Raw genomic sequence first — 24,764 nt, forward strand, 5'->3', positions numbered from 1 at the left:
GGCTAGGCCTACTATTTATTTCTCAACTTCCCTAATATTAAGCACATTGCTTCTCTTTAAAACAGGAGTATAACTGGCATGAAAATAAACCACGGGAAAAGCGTRCTCCATTCGCTATTTAAGTGCATAYATGACTTGTATTTTTTTCCCCTMCCCCTGTTTTGAGACAGGTGCATGCTAATGGTCCATTCTAAATCAAAACAAATTACASACATTKATTATTTAGTGTAAAGACGAGATAAAATCAGGAATAGTCTGATGGGTGACAATATTAGCTATATCACTTGTGAATGATGCCCAGCTTAAGGAAAGAAACAGGCAGTGCTTATTTATTTTTGCAACATTTTCAAATCATAGTTAAACACCTCATGTAGCCTAGCCCATAGGCCTATGTATTTTGATAAGGTTTGTAATCAGAACTAAAGTGGCCAAATAAATTCTTAAAATTAAGCACATTTAATCCGCTTTACAACGGGTGTTAAGGCCTAACTGGCATACATACATGCGCAAGCGTGTGAGGTTTCCAGTTTTGGAGGAAAATATTCTCACATCAAAAATGCAAACTTTAAACATAATGCATTAGCAATGCATAATTACATTTGCGGTCACTTTGAGTGGTGTTTTCCTGCCAATGGAACATTCACGGCATGTGGTGTGATTGGTGCGCTAATAATGTGAAGAATAGCATTAATAGTTAACTTCTCTAGGGTTGTGGGACGGTAGCGTCCCACCCTGTCAGACAGGCCAGTGAACAGCGGCGCCAAATTCAAAAAACAGAGAATACCCATATTTAAATTCCTCAAACATACAAGTATTTTTACACCATTCTTAAGCTACACTTGTAAAATCGAGGCCAATGTCGCGATTTCAAAAAGTTTTACGACGAAGCACACCAAACGATTATGTTAGGTATGAGCCAAGTCACAGAAAAGACAGCCATTTTTCCAGCCAAAGAGAGCAGTAACAAAAAGCAGAAATAGAGATAAAATGTAATCACTAACCTTTGATGATCTTCATCAGATGACACTCATTAGGACTTCATGTTACACAATAACATGTATTTTTTTGTTCGTAAGTTCATATTTATATCCAAAAATCTGAGTTTAGGCAAGACGCTATTTGTCTCACTTGGCAAAAAGCCTGAGAAAATGCAGAGCGCCATGTTCAAATTAATTACTATTGAAAATTACTATAAACATCAAACTTTCATTAAATCACACATGAAATATTACCAAATTAAAGATACACTGGTTGTGAATCCAGCCAACATGTCAGAATTCAAGTAGGCTTTTCGGGCGAAAGCATACGATGCTATTGTCTGAGTATGCAACATTGTAAACAAGAGATAAGCATATTTCAACCCAGCAGGCGAGACCAACAAAACGCGAGAAATAAAAATATAATTCATGCCTTAACCTTTGACGAGCTGCTGTTGTTGGCACTCCAATTGTACCCTGATGAAGACAGCTTGTGTGAAACGTTGGTAATTAAATATTTTTAAGCATGCTGAGCTCCGTAGAGTGTGCGCTCTCCTATATTTTAAGGCACTCCAATATGTCCCATAAACATACAACAATGGCTCTTTTGTTCGATTAATTCCGTTCTATATATCCAAAATGCCATGTATTTCTTATGGCGCGTTGATTCCATGAACACAGGCTACCAACTTGCTCAAACGTGACGACAAAAATATCTCAAAGGTTACCTGTAAACTTTGCCAAAAAATTTCTAACTACTTTTGTAATACAATTTAGGTATTTTTTAAAAACGATAATAATCAATAAAATTGAAGACGGGATGATCTGTGTTCAATACAGGATTAAAACCAAATGTAGCATCCTTCTGGTCATGCGCTTCAATCAACAGGACACCTAGAGTGACTCGACTTCAAGATGGGCCGTATTTCTTCATTACACAAAGGAAATAACCTCAACCAATTTCTCAGGACTGTTGACATCCAGTGGAAGGCGTAGGAATTTGCAAGCAATTCGCTTAAATCTGGTTCCCAATGAAAAACTCATTGAAAAGAGTGACCTCAACAAAAAAAAAATCTGAATGGTTTGGTCCTCTGGGTTTGCCTGCTAAATAAGTTCTGTTACTCACAGACATGATTAAACGTTTTAGAAACTCAGAGTGTTTTCTATCCAAATCTACTGATAATATGCATATCTTTTCTTCTGGGGATGAGTAGCTGGAGTTGAATTTGGGTATGCTTTTCATCCAAACGTGAAAATGCTGCCTCCCCTAGAGAAGTTAATCAACATTTTAAGCTAAACGTTCTGATCTGTTTTTTTAGGGTGGCTTATGGACCCAAAGGGAATGCAGCCAGGAAATTCGAGGCATTATTAAGTGCATGTCAAATTGTGAATGAGAGAATTGTGTACAGCTTGCGCAAAAACTAGCAGAGCTCATGCTTTTCATAAACTTTTTTTCAAATCATCATTAGTCACATCATGCAGCCTTAGAATGTTTTAAAAATCAAAACGTATAGCTCAAACTTTGTATCACAACTAAAGTTACAGTGCTTTTGGAAAGTATTCAGACCCTTTGCTTTTCCCACATTTTGTTACATTACAGCCTTAATCTAAAATTGATTGAATTATTTTCCCCTCATCAATCTACACACAATACCCATAATACCATTCTTGGTCAGGGAGGTGACCAAGAACCCAATGGTCACTCTGACAGAGCTCCAGAGGGACAACCATTCTGCAGCACTCCACACAATCAGGCTTTATGGTAGAGTGGCCAGACGGAAGCCACTCTTCAGTAAAAGGCACATGACGTCCTGCTTGGAGTTTGCCAAAAGGCACCTAAGGACTCTGACCATGAGAAACATTCTCTGGTCTGATGAAACCATGATTGAACTCTTTGGCCTGAATACAAACTGTTCACGTCTGGAGGAAACCTGGCACCATCCCTATGGTGAAGCATGGTGGTGGCAGCATCATGCTGTGGGGATGTTTTTCAGCGGCAGGGACTGGGAGACTAGTCAGTATCGAGGGAAAGATGAACAGAGCAAAGTACAGAGAGATCCTTGATGAAAACCTGCTCCAGAACACTCGGGACCGCAGACTAGGACAAATGTTAATCTTCTAACAGGACAACAAACCTAAGCACACAGCCAAGACAACGCAGTGCAGTAGTSGCTTCCAGATAAGTCTCTGAATGTCCTTGAGTGGCCCAGCCAGAGCCCGGACTTGAACCCGATCGAACATCTCTGGGGACACCTGAAAATAGCTGTGCAGTGACACGCTCCCCATCCAACCTGACAGAGCTTGAGAGGATCTGCAGAGAAGAATGGGAGAAACTCCCCAAATACAGGCGTGCCAAGCTTGTAGCGTTATACCCAAGAAGACCCGAGACTGTAATCGCTGCCAAAGGTGCTTCAACAAATTACTGAGTAAAGGGTCTGAATACCTATGTAAATGTGATCTGTGTTTTTWWAAATAAATTTGKAAAAAAATCTAAACCTGTTTTTGCTTTGTCATTATGGGGTGTTGTGTGTAGATTGATGACGAAAAAAACAATTTAATTAATTTTAGAATAAGGTTGTAACGTAGCAAATTGTGGAAAAAGTCAAGGGGTCTGAATAATTTCTGAATGCACTGTAACTAAATGAAGCATATAGGAGTACTTGTTTCTTTGTTAACCGCTCAACACAGAATAGCCGAAAGTGCGRACTRCCTGAAYTCGTTTGGAGAAAATAGCTCAATAAAATATATATAGGATATGTTCAATTATATTCTTCATGCTATAAAATAATGCCACGGAATTCTAAGCCAGTCTTGTCTTCTAAATGAACTAGTGAAGCCCACAGCCATATGGCATAGCCAGATCCGGGCCTAACATAAGGACAACTGAGTATGCTCTTCTGTTCTTCTGAAATAGGTTACATTTTCTTCATACCATGTTTCCTTAGACCTGTCTAAATAACTAATGGATTTATTGTGATGTTATAGGCCAGAAATATTATTTGGCCCCCGAAAGCCCCCCAAATTAATTATGAATATTTTTTTTCAGSCCAAATGCATTGCCCCAAGAAGGAAGTCACCCTACCTAAACAATGCAAAAGTTAKATTTTAACTTCATGAGGAGAGAGAATGCAGGAGTCGGCTAATAAAGCAAGCAGCGGAACATTTTGTGGTGCTGCTGAAACGTAAAGCTGCAACAGCAGCGCAATCAATAGGTGAACAGCGCCTGGTGCTGAACATATAGCTGACTTGTTATATCAGTGTTGCCCAGCAACATATGGAGAAAAACTACACCAGTCAAGTCATTCATTTCAACAATCTTCATTGTAATTTGACTTTACAAACAACAAGAGGGCTTATGTCTATATAAAATAACTTAACTGGCTGAGGTAGGCTTAGACTATGAGGCTTAACAGAATCTTTCACAAAAAAGATATGGCCTATTAGAAGTGGGCTTTTTTTATTAGGCCTACTTACAATTTGTAACTGGCCAAAACTGTAGCATACATAATAAACAGAAAATACCGTCAGATTGAGATCTAAATATTCCTGGATAAGCACTCACAATAATGTTAGTATTTACTACGTACAGTTATATAGGCCGCTAAGTTACTTACTCAATGGGAAAAGTTGCATTTCCCCTCGGACACGATCTTGTGGATGTCGGGTAAGATGGATGTGATTTTAACCTCGATTGACTTATGTGAAAGCCGGTTCCTGTCGTGAGTCTAGATTGCGTTCATAGAGGAAAATGAGGACTCGCAGGTGTAAGTCGATCCAAACATTGTTAGCACATAAAATGCACATTTTCTTTATTATGCTGTATTCCTCTGAGCATGCCGCCCACAATGCACACAAGCACTCGGCACTCCTGAGCGCATCCCTGATTTGGCTCGATGTCTGGAATTAAATCATTTCAGTTTGAGGGTATCGTTTTCTTAGCAAGGGAGGAGAATTCTCCACCTGGGTGGACTGAGAGGATCACATACAAACACAATATCTTTTGGCATGATATAGTCTTCAAATCTGGTGGAGAYGTTGTTAGCTGTTTCATGAAAATCTTCCACCTCCGTGACAATGCTGCGGCCTGGACCCTCTGCCTGTCGTTTCCAAATCGAATGACTCAAGCTTCCTAGTAAGGCCTCAATTTTTTCCCACCATGTCCACAACAGTTTTCCCTCTTCCTTGTAACTACATATTTAACCTGTTWTAAGTGACAGAATATGTCAGCCAAAAAAGGTGTGTAGCTTGCAGTTAAGGCTTCAATGTTTCTGTGTTGGGCCTCTGTCTGTGACGGGACTCAGAATGACYTCTGAGATTTAATAATTCGCTAACAGCAACATAATCATTGCAAATAAGACACACTTGCTTGGCATTGGGAAAATATGGTAAGATGAATGCATATCGCTCTGTACGTTCTTCCCTGAAACTTCCATTTTAATTTTCCACCTTTCTTTTGATACTTTTTGAGAGCGACATTTTCTCTTGCTATCCAGCTAATTTTTCRGAAAGAATGTTGACGTTAGGAAAAAGTAGTGTAGCCTACAGGTGGCTACGTAGACCTGTTTTTCCCCACCAATCAACGCACTTAGAAATAGACAAAAATAATAATTGAATAGAGACATGGTGATTTTATGAGCTTAATCAGATCGAAATTATGTTATTGTCACATATGATTAGTACATAATACATTCAGTGTTAAATGTTGTTCAGTTTGTAGTGTAGGCCAATTCATTTGGTAATATTATACACTAATTATTTTCTGGCCCGCCGACTATTAGCTCAGAAAATTGTTAAGACAGAGGCCAAACCTAGTTGACGAACATTGGTGTAGGCTATATTACATAGATTTATTAGACTTTTTAAAATGTAAAWGTTCCAAAGTTCTGCATCAGGCTAAAAATACAGGCCACCATTTACAAGCAATTTGAAACAAAAACAAGAGAACACAAGTCAGGTAACTTAAACATGTGATGTTACAACAACAAAAGGCCAGGTGTAACAGTATAACTTTAGTACGTCCCCTCGCCCCGACCTCGGGCGCGAACCAGGGACCTTCTGCACACATCAACAACAGTCACCCACGAAGCGTCGTTACCCATCGCTCCACAAAAGCCGCGGCCCTTGCAGAGCAAGGGGCAACACTACTTCTAGGTTTCAGAGCAAGTGACGTAACTGATTGAAACGCTATTAGCGCGTACCCGCTAACTAGCTAGCCATTTCACATCCGTTACACTGGCAGTAAAGCTGATTGGATCTAAAATATGGGGAGATAGACAAAAATAAAGGGCTGAGATATACGTATGATCTACACATACTGCCAGAAGATGCTAAATGTGTTTATGTTAATTAATGGTAAATTACTGTGAGACCGGAAGTTATTATTATCACTGGCTGACCAAATTTCATGACCGGCACAACCCTTGTGAATACTTTCTGAAGGCACTGTATACACTGAGTGCACAAAACATTAGGAACACCTTCCTACTATTGAGTTGCACCCCCTTTTGCCCTCAACAGTTCAATTCGTCAGGGCATGGACTCTACAAGGTGACGAAAGCGTTCCAATTATGCTGTCCCGTGTTGACTCCAATGCTTCCCACTGTTGTCTAGTTGGCTGGARGTCCTTTGGGTGGTGGACCATTATTGATACACACGCAAAACTGTTGAGCGTGAAAACCCCAGCAGCTGCAGCTCTTAACACACACAAACCAGAGTGCCTGGCACCTACTACCATACCCTGTTCAAAGGCACTTAAATATTTTGTCTTGCCCATTCACCCTCTGAATGGCACACATACACAACTCATGTCTCAAGGCTTATGTCTCAAGGCTTATACAAATCCRTATTTAACCTGTCTCCTCCSCTTAATCTACACTTATTGAAGTGGATTTAAACAGGTGTCATCGATAAGGGATCACAGTTTTTACCTGGTCAATCTGTCATGGAAGAGCATGTTCCTAATGTTTTGTACACTCAGTGTATCTCTCCTTGGTCCTGATCATGAGTGGTGTGTGTAGCAATGCCCTATGCATGTTGCCATGGTGACAGCCATGTGAGTGGAAGCTTGTCGTTTTGATGTACTGCTGTCGGCAAAACGGCAGAGAAATCAATGCTGGGACATTGGCAGAGGCTGCAGGAGGCAGACAGTGGGGGGGGGGGGGGGGGTAGCGTTCTTTTGAATGCTACTCTCCAGTGGCCATACGACTAGGCAAGGTAAAAGGTATCTTTGTGGAATTGCTGTCATAGCATGTCATTTTGGTTGTAGTGATCTTCTTAATCATCTGACTAGGTGACTGTGTGCGTTTACTATGTGTGAGCACTTGTGTATGTGTGTACGTGCTGAATTACGCTGGTCATCTTTTTTTTCACACCCATTTGCCCCAGCCCTTTGCATTACTGGGTGTGTTTGGGCCGGCCCAGCTCTTCTCATGGTTTGTGTTGCAGTAATCAGGCGGAACTGTGAAACCATATGCTGAGTGTGCAGGTCTGCTACACTGTGCAATCATGTACAGTCAAACCATTTCTCACTCTCTGTGGACTACACTCTTTCACCCTCTTCTCGGTTCTTATGTGTTCAACAGTTACTGAAATGTTTGCTGATCCTCAGAATCACTTTGACATTGAGGTCAGTCAGTAATCATTTCTAATTTTGTTGCAACTCTGTTATTTTTTTCTTTCAGGTGATAGACACCCATGTTGACCATCAAGCTGAGGGGAGTTGASGGAATAAGAACCAACCAAAGAAAAAGGGAGAAGACATTGTGTGGAGAGGAGAAAGGGACTGAACACAACTCAACATTACGGACTTGTGACTCATCATTTTAACCAGAGAAGAAGGACTGCCACACAAATGTGGACGTCCCAAAAAGTAGTAAAATAATTTCCCCTTTCCATATAGAAGACAACAGCAATAATATCTGTGATGTCTGAAAACAAAGACATAACGAGTCGCCACCTGCGGCACAAGCTGCAAAGCCTGGGACGACGGTTGGATGAGCTTGAGGAGGCCACCAACAAGCTCCAGAAGTCTGAAGATGAGCTGCTGGATCTGCAGGACAAGATCATCCAGGCAGAGGGCAGCAACTCCTCCATGCTGGGCGATGTAGAGGCGCTGCGCAAGCGGCTGCTGAGGATTGAAGGCAAAGATGAGGAGGTGTGCAAGGCAGAGGATCTCTGCCGCACAGTGAGGGAGAAACTGGAGGAGGAGGAGAGCTTGACCAAGGACCTAAAGTCTGAGATTGAGCGCCTGCAGAGAAGGATGGCTGAGCTGGAGAAGTTGGAAGAGGCCTTCGGCAAGAGCAAGTCAGACTGCAGCCAGCTGTGCCTCAATCTCAACGAAGAGAAGAACCTGACCCGGAAGCTCTCCTCTGAGCTTGAGGCCCTCAAGGCCCGTGTGATYGAAGTGGATGCATCAGAGGTAAGGCTGGACCGGGCTGAGAAGTTCCTGGCAGGGGAGCTGGAGCAGCTCAAGGGCCTCACTCAGACTTTTGTGAGTGAGAGGAAGAGGCTCCTGGAGAAGCAAAGGGAGGATGAGAAGTGTATACTAAAACTGACAGAAAAGCTGGATTGTCAGAAGAACAGGATCGGCCGAGCWGATCCCAGCCGCACAGACTTGAGGGACCTCCGCATTGAAGGTGACCTCTCATCTGGCCTGACTAGCAAGCTAGGGCGCAAGAAGAGCGTGGACTACCTGAAACTGGGCGATGACGTTGGGCTAAGGAATAAGTCKGAAAACGAGAAGAACAGCCTTGATGGCCAGGAAGACAACAAAGTCAAGGAACTCACCCAGGAAGTTGAGAGGCTGAAGAACCGGCTGAAGCAACTGGAACTGGTGGAGGAGAATCTCAAGAACACAGAGTCAAAGAACGGAGAGCTGCAGGAGAAGTTCCAACAGGAGAGGTCCCGCAGCCGAGCCCTCAACGATCAGGTGGAGAAGCTTAGAATGCAGCTGTGCAGTGGCAGCAGTCACGGCAATGGAGGGCTTAGCAGTCCAGCAAAGGTCCTTGAGAATGGCAAGGCAGAGAATGAAGAGATCAATGTCCGGGGTGGTTTCAGGCAGGACAAGCCTAAGTACAGGAGTGCTGCAGCTGCAGAGCCAGGCGTCCCCAAGTACAAGAGCAGAGAGCTGTCCCCGCAGCACAAGAGGGAGACCAAGCTGAGGAGCAAAGAGCTGAGCAACTCTGAGGAAAGTTCTCCGAAGRCTGTCAGGAGGGCACTCAGTCCTTCACACAAGAGCAGGAGGACACCAAAGACTGGAGCCTCAACTGCCTCTGACAATGTAGTGAAAGAAATAGGGAGAAGGGTGGAGGACAAAACAACAAGGGGAGGAGCCCATACTCCTSTTAGCACGTCTTTGAGTGACAGCAAGAAGGTCTCGGTTCTTAATCGCTACCCTCCAGCAGCTAATGACCAGAAGCCATGGAAGACATCTCAGAAACCAAGTGAGAGTGAAAMCAAAAAGAGCCAAGTGGATAAGTTTTCTAGATTGAATGTTGGTTGTGACGGTGAGTCAAACAATTCTGTTGTGGTGCCTGAAAGCTCAAGCAAGAGCAACACAGTCTCCCGCCCTGAAAAGGATGCTTCTGCGTCTGACCTGGTGTCTGTGGACCTGGTTCAAGAGGCTCCTCCAGTGTCAAACCTCTCACAGGCCAATGGGTCGTACACTGCCTACAAGTCCCATGTGTCCCCGCTGGTCAGTGATCATGGGTCTGAGGGTCACTCTTCAGCCTCTGAGACTGAATCCACTGGGTCCAGGCCCTCAGAACCAGAGCCTGTGTCTGAGGTGGCAGCACTGAGTAGCAGAACCTCCAACCCTCCCAAGTACTCTAGATACTCTCGCCTACAAGACTCCCAGTCAGAGGATTCCTCCACCAGGAGCTCTATTGACGAGGAGCAGAACAGGCTGTTGATGGCAGAAGGAGGGTCTCTGGAGCCCACTCACACCCCAGCAGGGATAGAGGTCCGCAGGGTCTGCAGCCCACGGGAGGCCCTGAGGTCAAAGGCAGTCATCAAGCCGGCCATTGTGGAGATTGATAGGAAGGAAGTTATGATATCCGGAGTCGGGGCAGAGTTCTTGACCTCCAATGGCAAGCCCAAAATCTCCACGAAACCTGTCCTGACCACCAACAAGATGACCAGCAGCATCACTATCTACCCCAACGATCCCAGCTCTTCCAGGACCAGCAGCCGCAGCAGCAGTGTATCCAGCGAGCCACCAGTCAAGGAACGCCACACGTCCACTAGCAACATTGTCATCGGGCCCAGTGAGCACAGGGGGAGCATCTCCATCCCCTATGAGATCTCCATTCCCAAGAGTGAGATCACCCTCCGGCCATCCATGGATGACCCGGACGAAACAGATCAACCAGGGGTGCTAGGGAAGGCCCGTGCGGAGACGCACCTATGCTCCCAAAGCAGCTTCAGCCTCCAGTCAACGGAGACCATCTCAGACTTCAACAACGACACAGAGTCAGGTTTCGGGAGCAGCAGTAGCAGCACTACCACCGTCACCAGCTGGAGGAGCCAACACCACGGCCACCACACCTCCCAGGACGACGGTCTCCCAGAGATGAGAAACCTGACTGTGCGGAGCACCTGGAGGAACAGGGGGGCGGCATCCGTGGACGAGCCTGGCCAGGGAGCCAGGCTGGATGGGGTGGGTTCTGAGGATGAGGTAGAGTCGGCCACCACGTGGAGGGCGTACCGCGCCACCACTGTCCTGGACAAGGAGGAGAAGGTTAATGCCACAGGGGCCTCTACATCACGGGCAGCCAAGCCATCGCCAGCAGAGCTGTACATGCGCAGGATTAAGAACAGTGTGGTGACCACCAGGGACATTGCAGAGCCGGTGCGCCGGACCAAGAGCTCTCTGTCACCAACTGAGGGAGTTATGCAGAGGAGTATCCCRCACGAGCCTGTCAGTTCTCAGGAGCTCACACCCCGGCAGACACAACCCATGGTGAGTTTAACTTCTGTACAAACTGTCTTTGAAAAGTATTAGCAGACCTTGTGGAGCCCCCACAATTTAGTATCAAACATGAGGAAATAATTCTGCTCAGTGTTTTTAGATTTCTGTCACTCCACTAATCTGACTCAAACAAAACACCATTTGTTTAATTTCAGACTAAAAGGTGAACAGCAGATTGTTGCCAGCATTTGGCAAATGATACATACTCAGGATTTTCAGTCTTTTGAAGAATGGAAAAAATACTCCTTTCAAAATCAACAGAAGTTACTGTTCTTATACCATCTGCTTACAATAGTTCTTAAGCCTGTTACATATCTGGTAATTGAGTCTTGGCAAGGAAATGTATAGGGATACTGTATTTGGCTCTATTAATATGATAAAAATGTCCTTGAAGTGGTGRTCAGTATAAAGTAAATATTACAAATACTGAGCTATATTTATATGCTCAACATTTTTTCTAAATGATATTTGAATAGTGAAATAATTCAATTGCTCAGAGAAAGATTTTTGTTTTACAAGTAATGCATTTTTTTCCCCCAAAAAAATGTGGCACCCCTTTTTTCAATACCTTTCAATACTTCACCTTGCGAGGGAAAGGCACTGAGCTTTTTTCTAAAATGTTTTATGAGATTGGAGAACACGTTGGGAGGGATCTTAACCTCGTCCCCGGGGTTGAATTGCAGGTGCATAGAGCCTAGTAACAGTTTGGGACTATTTGGAAGTTAGGGGGTGTGGATTTACTGAGTGACATGCTAATCAATTCAAATTCTGAGTGAATCAAACAAATCAGGTGTGGCTCTAAATCAAGGCGGGAGAAGGTGGTCATTAGTTAACYCAGCCACAAAGTCATAAACCGTGTGTATTTCTACAATATCTCTTCTTTAAAATCTGATTTTAAACCTAACCACACCTTATGCCTAACCTTAAATTAAGACCAAAAAGTGTTTTGTTCTTCATTTTTTTMACTTTGTGCCTCTGGAATCTGTGGAAAGCTAGTGGAAACCGTGAGGGAGCGAGCCTGTGACAGTTGTATTAGATTGCGAAAATTGCCAATCACCCTAACTATATTATTTTTGCGAAGCCAAATTGATTCGGAGTTCAGGCATATAAAGTTTATWTGTGAAAACWATTTCTAAGATGCGTACTTTCAGATTTTCTAAACTCACTTCCTTTTTTAAATCACTTTCGCTMCTTTGCTTGCGCTTTGAAGTCCACAATGTAGGGGGAAGTTCTAAGGGGTTGAGCCTGATGGTGATGAACCGAGAGGTGAGCCAGTTAAAATCGGCGGCTGTTTTCGACTATCCTGCCATTTTCATATAATCCAACAAATGTAAAAGCCGGGAGTTTGTGAAATGGCATTGGCACTTGGATTGGAACCGGTGCTATGGTCAGATGACATGAAAATAGAGCTCTTTGGCCACGCACACCAGTGGTGGGTTTGCCATCAAATAAAATAAGGATCCATAAACAGAAAATAACCCCATAATAGGGATGGAAAGGGCATTTGAAATGCTAATCGAAAAYTATATATACACTATCAGTCAAAAGTTTTAGAACACATACTCATTCAAGGGTTTTTCTTTATTTTTACTATTTTCTACTTTAGAATAATAGTGAAGACATCAAAACTATGAAATAACACATATGGAATCATGTAGTAACCAAAAAAGTGTTAAACAAATCAAAATATATTTTATATTTGAGATTCTTCAAATAACCACAATTTCCCTTGATAACAGCTTTGCACACTCTTGCCATTCTCTCAACCAGCTCCATGAGGTAGTCACCTGGAATARATTTAAATTAAGAGGTGTGCCTTCTTAAAAGTTAATTTGTGGAATTTCTTTCCTCCTTAATGCGTTTGAGCCAATCAGTTGTGTTGTGACAAGGTAGGGGTAAAAGATCCGGTCCATATTATGGCAAGAACAGCTCAAATAAGCAAAGAGAAACGACAGCCCATCATTACTTTAAGACATGAAGGTCAGTCAATACGGAAAATTTAAAGAACTTTGAAAGTTTCTTCAAATGCAGTCGCAAAAACCATCAAGCGCTATGATGAAATTGGCTCTCATGAGGACCACCACAGGAATGGAAGACCCAGAGTTACCTCTGCTGCAGAGGATAAGTTCATTAGAGTTACCAGCCTCAGAAATTGCAGACCAAATAAATGCTTCACAGAGTTTAACAGACACATCTCAACCTCAACTGTTCAGAGTAGAGGTCGACCGATTATGATTTTTCAACGCCGATACCGATTATTGGAGGACCAAAAAAAGCCGATACCGATTAATCGGCTGATTTAAAAAAAATATATATATATATATTTGTAATAATGACAATTACAACAATACTGAATGAACAATGAACACTTTTATTTTAACTTAATATAATACATCAATAAAATCAATTTAGTCTCAAATAAATAATGAAACATGTTCAATTTGATTTAAATAATGCAAAAACAAAGTGTTGGAGGAGAACGTAAAAGTGCAATATGTGCCATGTAAAAAAGCTAACGTTTAAGTTCCTTGCTCAGAACATGAGAACATATGAAAGCTGGTGGTTCCTTTTAACATGTCTTCAATATTCTCAGGTAAGAAGTTTTAGGTTGTAGTTATTATAGGACTATTTCTCTCTATACAATTTGTATTTCATATACCTTTGACTATTGGATGTTCTAATAGGTACTTTAGTATTGCCAGCCTAATCTCGGGAGTTGATAGMCTTGAAGTCATAAACAGCGCAATGCTTGAAGCATAGCGAAGAGCTGCTGGCAAATACAGGAAAGTGCTGTTTGAATGAATGCTTACGAGCCTGCTGCTGCCTACCAACGCTCAGTCAGACTGCTCTATCAAATCATAGACTTAATTATAATATAATAACACACAGAAATACGAGCCTTAGGTCATTCATATGGATCCGGAAACTATCATTTTGAAGACAAAACGTTTATTCTTTCAGTGAAATATGGAACCGTTCCGTATTTTATCTAACGGGTGGCATCCATAAGTCTAAATATTGCTGTTACATTGCACAACTTTCAATGTTATGTCATAATTACGTAAAATTCTGGCTTATTAGTTCGCATCGAGCCAGACGGCCCAAACTGTTGCATATACCCTGACTCTGCGTGCAATGAACGCAAGAGAAGTGACACAATTTCCCTAGTTTAATATTGCCTGCTAACATGAGTTTCTTTTAACTAAATATGCAGGTTTAAAAAAATATACTTCTGTGTATAATTTTTTAGAAAGGCATTGATGTTAATGGTTAGGAAACATTCGTGCAACGATTGTGCTTTTTTCACAAATGCACTTTTGTTAAATCATCCCCCGTTTGGCGAAGTTGGCTGTCTTTGTTAGGAAGAAATAGTCTTCACACAGTTTGCAACGAGCCAGGTGGCCCAAACTGCTGCATATARCCTGACTCTGTTGCACAGAARGCAAGAGAAGTGACACAATTTCCCWAGTTAAAATAAATTCATGTWAGCAGGCAATATTAACTAAATACGCAGGTTTAAGAATATATACTTGTGTATTGATTTTAAGAAAGGRGTTGATGTTTATGGTTAGGTACACATTGATGCAACGACAGTGCTTTMTTCGCGAAWGCGCTTGTTAAATCACCCGTTTGGCGAAGTAGGCTGTGATTCAATGATAAATTMAACAGGCAARGCATCGATTATATGCAACGCAGGACAAGCTAGATAAACTAGTAATATCATCAACCATGTGTAGTTAACTAGTGATTATGTTAATGTAACCGATGTGAAATGGCTAGCTAGTTAGCGGGGTTTCAACCGGTGACGTCACTCGCTCTGAGACCTTGAAGTAGTTGTTCCCCTTGCTCTGCAAGAGCCGCGGCTTTTGTGGAGCAATGGGTAACGATGCTTCGAGGGTGGCTGTCGTCAATGTGTGCAGAGGGTCCTTCATGATTGAATTGCTGCAAAGAAACCACTACTAAAGGACACCAATAAGAAGAAGAGACTTGCTTGGGCCAAGAAACACGAGCAAAGGACATTAGACCGGTGGAAATTTGTCCTTTGGTCTGGAGTCCAAATGTGTGATTTTTGGTTCCAACCGCCATGTCTTTGTGAGGCGCAGAGTAAGTGAACGGATGATCTCCGCATGTGTATTTCCCACCGTAAAATATGGAGGAGGTGTTATGGTGTGGGGATGCTTTGCTGGTGACATTGTCTGTGATTTATTTAGAATGCAAGGCACACTTAACCAGCATTGCTACCACAGCATTCTGCACCGATACGCCATCCCATCTGGTTTGGGCTTAGTGGGACTCTCATTTGTTTTTCAACAGGACAATGACCCAACACACCTCCAGGCTGTGTAAGGGCTATGCACGTTCTTATGCACGCCGCAACGCAGCCCTTAGCCGTGGTATATTTGCCATATCACAAACCCCCGAGGTGCCTTATTGCTATTAGAAACTGGTTACCAACGTAATTCGAGCAGTAAAATTCAATGTTTTGTCATACCCGTGGTATACGTTCTGATACACCACGGCTGTCAGCCAATCAGCATTCAGGGCTCGACCCACCCACTTTGTAATCGCTATTTGATTAGCATACCATTGTCAGGGCTGKCCGAAGGGCTAAATGGCCTATAATAGTAAAATGCCTTTTCATGTAAAACGCAACGCATTACTGATGAGAGAGAAAATTACCTTGAAAATTAAACAATCACTTTGCGCATCCTCAGAACTCTAGGTTACATTTACAGTCCGCAACTGTAAACAATGTAGGCTACTGTCCATGCCACGTGACGTCTGAAGCACCAGTAGCTCAGTGCACCATACATAAATACAACATTCTAAAGTGTGTTGTTTTATTAAATTAAGCATTTCAAATGTCATGGTATATCCTTGTGTGTAACATGGACAATTCAATTTAGACAAATCTTTTTCATGGTTAAAATAGGCCTTTTAACGTCTGGTTGGATATGGGCATTTCCATCTAAAAGGACCCATAAGCGCCAACGTGAAGTTCATAGAAGCATGTGCATTTTGGGTGTCAAGTGAAAGAGTTTATTTATTTATTTATTTTTAAATGTGGAGTAAGCAAATGTTMGTATTTTCTGGTTGAACAGATGGACAAGGGTCTACCAGATAAAGTCTATAAAGGTATTAGAAATGCATCAACACACAACAATGCTGAAGTAAAGACCACTGCCAACTAATATCAACCGTTATATTTGGATAATTTTTTTGCCTTCTGTAAGTTTAAGAAACATTGCCTTCAGCCTTGTAATTCTGTTACGAAAAACCCACGTATCTTTGAGATATTTTCAKATTTTTCTCCCTCATGAGGAATGAGGATAATGAAAGTTCACAGAAGTCAGAAATAAAGGTAGACCTACCAATTTAGTTAGTGTTTTTACTGATATCAAGTTTGTTTCTGAATTAAGTGACTAAAACTCATTCTGTTACCAAATCGGTAATGGAATTACCGACAAATCAGTAATGGAATTTCTGCAATTGAATTGGCTACAATGGGAAATCATAGTAGTCACAAACCACTACTATCCTACCTTCCACTGGCATACTGTTATGTTCAGCTCATTTTTTTTAGGCTRACGAGTGTTTTTAACAATGCATTTTTCCTACAACGGCCAACGATATTTCCTTAAACACCACGCAGAGAGAGCGGTCGCTAAGTGCGTCGTTGGCACACGTGTCGATACTAATAGGATCAAAAGAWTGGATCAGCTTTCTCCATTCAAATCTTTCCTTAACATTATAATTATTTCACAATACTGATGATGGATGAGCACGTAGAGGATATTCCCACTTAAGGCTGCAAATATTGTGATGGCTTATTCTAATGCTTACCCAATAAAAATACACTAAATCACTGATTTGGCACATAATTGCACACATTAGGCTGCACATGAAATACACTGAGTGTACAAAACATTAGGACCACCTTCATAATATTGAGTTGAACCCCCTTTTGCCGTCAGAACAGCCTAAGTTCGTCGGGGCATGGACTCTACAAGGTGTCGGAAGCGTTCCACAGGGATGCTGGCCCATGTTGACTCCAAAGCTTTCCGTAGCTATCAAGTTGGCTGAATGTCCTTTAAGTGGTGGACCAATRTTGATGCACACAGGAAACTGTTGAGCGTGAAAAACCCAGCAGCGTTGCAGTTCTTGACACACTCAAATCAGTGTGCCTGGCACCTACTACCATACCTTATTCAAAGGCACTCAAATCTTTTGTCTTTCCCATTCAGCTTCTGAATGGTACACACACACAATCCATGTCTCAACTGTCTCAAGGCTTAAATATCTTTCTTTAACCCTGTCTCGTCCCCTTCATCTACACTGATTGAAGTGGATTTAACATCAATAAGGGATCATAGCTTTCACCTTGATTCACCTAGTCAGTCTGTCATGGAAAGAGCAGGTGTTCCTAATGTTTTGTGCACTCAGTGTATATTGAGACATTATAGACAGTAGCCTWCAAGTAGCAAAATAMAAKTCAATATCGCTTGTTTGTATCAATTGCAAAAACATTGGCAACTTTGTAATTGTAGTCAACTTTGTTCTGAAGCTATGTCACCTCCACCTTACCTGACACCATAGACCCACTGCATACTGCCCCAATAGGATGCAATCACCATCGCACTGCACACTACTGTATCCCATCTGGACATGAGGATTACCTATGTAGGAATGCTGTTAATTGACTTCAGCTCAGCCTTCAACATTAACCTCGGGACCCTGGGTCTGAACCCCGCCCTGTGCAACTGGGTCCTGGACTTCCTGACTGGCTGCCCCCAGGTGGTGAAGGTAGGCAACAACACCTCCAATACACTGATCCTCAACACAGGGGCCCCACAAGGGTGCGTGCTCAGCCCCCTCCTGTACTCCTTGTTTACTCATGACTGCTCCAACTCAATCACCCGCTCCAACTCAATCATCAAGTTTGCAGACGTCACAACAGTGGCAGGCCTGATTTCCAACAACGACGAGACCACCTACAGAGAGGAGGTGAGGGCCCAGGGGTAGTGGTGTCAGGAAAATAACCTCTCCCTCAACGCCAACAAAATGAAGGAGCTGATTGTGGACTTCGGGATACAGCAGAGGGAGCACGAGAAGGTGAAAAGCTTCAAGTTCTTCGACGTACACATCACTGACTATCTGAAATGGTCCACCCCCACAGATCGTGTGGTGTTGCGCCTCTTCAACCTCAGGAGGCTGAAGAAATTCTGCTTGGCCCCCCTAAAACCCTCAATCTTTTACAGATGCACCATTGAGAGCATCCTGTCAGACTGTATCTACGCCTGGTACGGCAACTACACTGTCTGTAACCGCAAGGCTCCCCAGAGGGTGGTGCGGTCAGCCCAACGCATCACCAGGAGCACACTGCCTGCCTTTCAGGACATCTACAATACCCAATGTCAAAGGAAGGCCAAGAAGGTCATCAAGGACCTCAGCCACCCAAGCCACGGCCTGTTCACCCCGCTATCATCCAGAAGGCGAGGTCAATACAGGTGCATCAAAGCTAGGACCGAGAGACTGAAAAACAGCTTCTATCTCAAGGCCATCAGACTGTTAAATAGCCATCACTAGCCGGCCTCCACCCAGTACCTTGCCCTGAACTTAGTCACTGGCACTAGCCGGCTACCACCCGGTTACTCATTCCTGCACCTTCGAGGATCCTGCCCTATGTACATAGACATGGAACTCTGGTCACTTTAATAATGTTTACATAGTGTTTTACCCATTTAATATGTACAGTATATACATATTTATACTCCGGACTCCAAGATTGCACATCCAAATATTTCTATATTTTTTAATTCCATTCTTTTACTTTTAGATTTGTATGTATTGTTAGGTATTACTGCACTGTTGGAGCTAGGAACACAAGCATTTCGCTACAACATCGGCTAAATCTGTATGCGACCAATAAAATGTTATTTGGAATGCTGACCGGGTTTCCGAGTTTCCGAGTTCTCTAGTCTTTTCAGGTTTTCACTCTCAAAATCACACTATAAAAAAATTGAAAAATATGCTTTGCAAAAACAAATTTCCACCTGATTGATAGGCTACAAATTACATGATACTTTTCTGCCAGGTAGGCCTACTTTGGAGTCAACATATAAATGGGACGTTGTTTTGGGAAAGCCTTAGAATTGACGGCATGTGCCCTGGCTACAACACACATGGGCACACACAAACAGGCGTAAAGTTGGAGGATATATGACTCACTGATGCTTTCTTTTCATGAGTTTTGAGAAATGAGTTCAATTTATTTCAGCTCCCGAGTGGTGCAGCGTTCTAAGGCACTGCATCTCAGTGCAGGAGGCATCACTACAGTCCCTGGTTCGAATCCATGCTGTATCACATCCGGCCGTGATTGGGAGTAGAGGTCGACCGACTATGTGGAATGGCCGATTTAATTAGGGCCAATTTCAAGTTTTCATAACAATTGGTAATCGGCATTTTTGGACATCGATTATGGCCGATTACATTGCAGTCCACGAGGAGACTGCGTGGCAGGCTGACTACCTGTTATGCGAGTGCAGCAAGGAGCCAAGGTAAGTTGCTAAGTAGCATTAAACTTATCTTAGAAAAATAAATCTATCTTAACATAATCAGTAGTTAACTACACATGGTTGATGATATTACTAGTTTATCTAGCTTGTCCTGCGTTGCATATAATCTATGCGGTGCCTGTTAATTTATCATCGAATCACAGCCTACTTCGCCAAACAGGTGATGATTTAACAAGCGCATTCGTGAAAAAAGCACTGTCGTTGCACCTAACCATAAACATCAATGCCTTTATTAAAATCAATACACAAGTATATATTTTTAAACCTGCATATTTAGTTAATATTGCCTGCCAATATGAATTTATTTTAACTAGGGAAATTGTCACTTCTCTTGCGTTCTGTGCAAGCAGAGTCAGGGTATATGCAGCAGTTTGGGCCACCTGGCTCATTGCGAACTGTGTGAAGACCATTTCTTCCTAACAAAGACCGTAATTAATTTGCCAGAATTGTACATTATTATGACATAACATTGAAGGTTGTGCAATGTAAAATCAATATTTAGACTTAGGGATGCCACCCGTTAGATAAAATACAGAACGGTTTCGTATTTCATTGAAAGAATAAACGTTTTGTTTTCAAAATGATAGTTTCCGGATTTGACCATATTAATGAACTAAGGCTCGTATTTCTGTGTGTTATTATATTATAATTAAGTTTATGATTTGATAGAGCAGTCTGACTGAGCGGTGGTAGGCAGCAGCACGCTCGTAAGCATTCATTCAAACAGCACTTTCCTGTATTTGCCAGCAGCTCTTCGCTGTGCTTCAAGCATTGCGCTGTTTATGACTTCAAGCCTATCAACTCCCGAGATTAGGCTGGCAATACTAAAGTACCTATTAGAACATCCAATAGTCAAAGGTATATGAAATACAAATGGTATAGAGAGAAATAGTCCTATAATAACTACAACCTAAAACTTCTTACCTGAGAATTTTGAAGACTCATGTTAAAAGGAACCACCAGCTTTCATATGCTCTCATGTTCTGAGCAAGGAACTTAAACGTTAGCTTTGGCAAATATTGCACTTTTACTTTCTTCTCCAACACTTTGTTTTTGTATTATTTAAAACAAATTGAACATGTTTCATTATTTATTTGAGACTAAATTGATTTTATTGATGTGTTATATTAAGTTAAAATAAAAGTGGTCATCAGTATTGTTGTAATTGTCATTATTATAAATATATACAGATTTAATCGATATCTGCTTTTTTTGGTCCTCCGATAATCGGTATCAGCAAATTGAAAAAATCATAATTGGTCGACCTCTAATTGGGAGCCCAGAGGGCGGCCACAATTTTGCCCAGTGTCATCCGGGTTTGGCCGGTGTAGGCCGTCATTGTAAATAAGAATTTGTTCTTAACTGACTTGCCAGTTAAATAAAGTGAAAAATATACATTTTTTTTTTTTTTTTTAAATACTCTATCGCAGTCATTCGTCTGTGAGCTGCTCCACGGGACAACCAGTTGTTTGAGCTGCGCGATGCTTGCTGCCCGACCGATAGTTCTGCTCAAACTAGGCTGTATGCGCCACACACATGGGGAATTGTACAGTATGTTGATAGGCTACTGCTGTTACGATTGACTTCAAAAAACTTAAGCTTAGCATAGCAGTTCTCTGAAGCCTGATTCTGGTGCTGAAAGTCAGCACAAAGACAAAAGGGTGGGACAAAAAAAGAGAGGGAGGATGAAAATGAAAAGACCTCAACAGGGAGTTTTTTTTTTTTTTTTTACAAAAAACTCAAGGATCCCCCCCCCCCCCCCCTGCTGGTAATTTTTTGGTGCCAGAGCTTACCAACATGTGACCTGCCAACCGGTGTGCTATTGCTGACATAATTGAAGATGGGCATTGTTTCAAAGGCACACCTCCGTGTAGCTGGCCTCCATTTGACTCCATTCCCACAATGTAGTGCAGACAACTGTGTCAGATATATTTAGTGCTTATTAAGCATGGATGTTGTCTGGTAATTATGTCTGAGAGAAGGCCGACTATCTGACACGTTCACTTTTATTAACAGACAACGAGAGACAAACTTGTTCACATTTACGGTTGAATGTGAGTCAATCTGATATGTACTGGCACGCACGCAGTAAGCATGCGTTCAATTTAAATAAAATGTCAATTCACATAGCTATAATGCTTTCTAGAAATGTGTTTATTTAGTGTTTTTTTTTGCCCATAGATGTTATTTTTTTGTCACTCAAATATCACATGAACACCCCTGCTCTAGCCAAAAGGACCTCATTATTCCTCTCCCTCTCTTGTCCATAGCCACTTGCAGTGGGGAGGCACATCTATAGGTATTACAGCTAAAGGTTATACAGGCCTCAAATAGATGAGGTGAAAATGACAACTCCCCCCCCCCCCGCATGCCCCCCCCCCCCCCCCCCAATGCCCCTCACCCTATGAGCATGTTCATATTTATCTTCCATGGCGCATATCTTATGAAGGGGAAACGACAAACTTATTGATAAAGCTGTCATTGGAATGGTCTGTCTGGGCCGTCTTGTGTCTGCTCATCAGTCATACTAGCTCAAGTTATGCTTCTTTAATACAAGCACTAGCCAGGCATGACTAGATCTATGGGTCATCACACAACAGTGATGCTTGTTGTGGTTGTAGCGCTCTGAACTGTCACTTCTGGGTCCAGCTAATTATGAGGGGTCTGGTCAGGGCTCCCTCTTTAACAAAGCTGCAGAAGTGTCATTGTCTAATCTGTTGGTTGGCCGACGAGGCTCTGTTTGATAATGTGCAACTCAACTTACCCAGCTCCTCTCGCAGTCAAAACAAACACAGGGCTCCGATGCTAAGGTCACCAGCCCTCCACCAACCTTTTCATCTCCAGCCGAGCGAGACATTAAATAAATAACATGCCGGCAACACGGCCCTTAGATCTATAATTGCCCCTCGTTAGCCGTCAGTAGGGGGGGGGGGGGGGTGTCTTTCCTCTTATGTTTCTATTGCTCCTTAAGCAAGGGGGGAGGCTGATGACATCACATTTGACCATCAAACCAACTCCTTGTGTTTGTTTGGGGTTGTCTTTAAAAAAAAAAAAGATGCCACTATGTTGCTAAAAACATATATTTTTTTACCCTTTTAGTGTATGTACTTTACTGTATTTATACTTGGGATATCCCCTTTATAACAGGAACAGTTAAAGAATCGCTGGAGGACGCCTTTAATGAAATCAGCCTAACACCTAAAACCAGCCTAACACCCCCCAAAAAAGGCCCTTTCAGCTTCCCGTACCTCTATGGGCTCTCTGCCCTCATCTCTACCTGAATGAGTCCCATTCATTTAACTGAGAGAGAGAGKGAGCGAGCCCTCAGGGTCATTTAACTCAAGTCAATTCCAGCACGTGAACTTAACACGGTCCAGTTCATTAATCTTAGCCCCTCCATCCATCCTCTTTCCCATTACTCACATTAGCCCTCCCTGATAGGATGAACTCTTTCCATGCAACCGACTTGTGCCTGAAGTGCAAAACCAGCTGTGTGCTCCTGATGAACTACCTAATTTGTTGTGATTTTTTTTTTTTGTGTTCCAATCACTCATTGTTGCCTCTGCACCCCTCCCAAAGGGAATYTTGTTCCAAATCAACAGTGCTTGTTTCCAAAATGCCTCTCTCTGTTAACTTCACCAAAGGCAGTCGTCCTCTCTTATTCCAGTTGTGTAGTTAGTATTCGTTAGAAAAGGGCTTGAGGCATCATTGTAGTGTTTTTACAGTTACAATGAGCCATTGGTTGGGTGAAGGGCAATAGGATGGACAGGAATTGCGTTGCACATCTCCATGACAGTTGACATCTCAAGGTTAGTATATAGAAGGGAATTATAGTTGACCATCAAAACCACCATGGACATCTCTCTCATTTTGTCTATGCTAGGGCTGTCCCAGACTAAAAAAAATAATATATATATATATATAGGTCGACCGAGAGTCGTCCTTTTCTTGTTTTAAAAGTTTTTTTCCCATATATAGACAGACCCTATGTGTTTTTAATAAAATAAACTACATATGCACTGAGTTGTCTGATGCTTTAAGCACACTATTTGATTAAAGATGAAATAATTAATTACTCTTTGGAACAGTGTAAACAACACTAAATAAATMATAAGTAATACCAGTCTGTTCTGACAAAAAAAAGTGTAAAGCCTTTATTACAGCATAGCAAAGATTAAAAACAGCAGAATCTGTGAAATTGCTTTCTGACATTTTGCCGGTGCATGAGGCTTGGTGCTCACGGAATCAGTAGGCTATTAAACAAACACTCAAACAGTCAACAGAAGCAGGATCTGTCTTATTTCTGTAGATATATTTGGATGATTTATAAAGCCAGGCACATTTTAACAGTTAGGCTATTGATTATAGACCTAATGAAGTTGGTTTCCTCTCCGAAAGTTTCTTAGACACGTAGGCTAAAGCAAGGGTTYTTTCCACGTCTCTGCTGCTGCTGCCATTGTTCTCAATCCCAATATGCTGGTTAACTTTGCTATTATGCACATAGCGACATAGGGAAAGGTGCCACTTCTACGGCGCACTGAAAAGTATGATTCAGGAGCGCGGACCACGACCGTATCCAATGCGGGAGAAAACACATTTGTTATAAAATAATATTAGATTTATTAGTGTTGCACAATTATTTTTACTGAAATTGTATATGGTTATATTATGTATCACTTGTCTTAGTGATGGACTGTGCCATCCCCGTGGCCTGGATTTGTCCACTGAGACAGGCGCGAATCAGACCGGTGTCTTGCGACTGCTCGACTAAAGAAATCTCGGATCGACCAAACCATTGACTAAATAGAGTCAGCCCTGGTCTATACAACAGCTCTGTTGTCCCAGGGTGATGGTTKATTTTATAAGGTTTGCTATATCAATGAGTGTTTAACAACAATGCACAGTAGCTCTGCCTATCATGAGGCCTATGAGGCCTAGGCCTATCATTGATCAGCCATCATTTTTGCGTCCATTTTTCTATCAGTTTTTCTAGAAATTGATGTTGATCCAGACGTTTTAACCTCTGCCTGTTATGACCTCTGTCAGGCTAACCCCACATAATCAATAGCTACTGAAGACCCAGCAATTGGTGTCCTTCAGTACCGAGGGTGACTATCTGTCAGTAGATGGCTATTTATCTCATAATTTATTTGGTTGTCATTTGTTTGACCCCTCATCATAGAGATCCTAGGGGARATCTCTTATTCCATTGAAAGGTCACAGTTGTGACAGCATTATAGCATC

General features: G+C 42.2%; 1 protein-coding gene across 3 annotated transcripts in view; it reads left to right on the top strand.

The window, feature by feature from the left end:
• The window catches only part of LOC112068084 (leucine zipper protein 1-like), a 95,861-nt gene that overhangs the window by 59,361 nt on the left and 11,736 nt on the right, over positions 1-24,764 (top strand). For all 3 annotated transcript variants that reach the window (XM_024135099.2, XM_024135098.2, XM_024135100.2), the window contains exon 3: positions 7,658-10,935. In XM_024135099.2, coding sequence (XP_023990867.1) covers positions 7,900-10,935 — 3,036 coding nt within the window. In that variant the 5' untranslated portion in view covers positions 7,658-7,899. The remainder of the gene's footprint in view (positions 1-7,657; positions 10,936-24,764) is intronic.

This window comes from Salvelinus sp. IW2-2015, unplaced genomic scaffold (genome assembly GCF_002910315.2).
Source record: "Salvelinus sp. IW2-2015 unplaced genomic scaffold, ASM291031v2 Un_scaffold83, whole genome shotgun sequence".
NCBI classification, from domain to species: Eukaryota; Metazoa; Chordata; class Actinopteri; order Salmoniformes; family Salmonidae; genus Salvelinus; species Salvelinus sp. IW2-2015.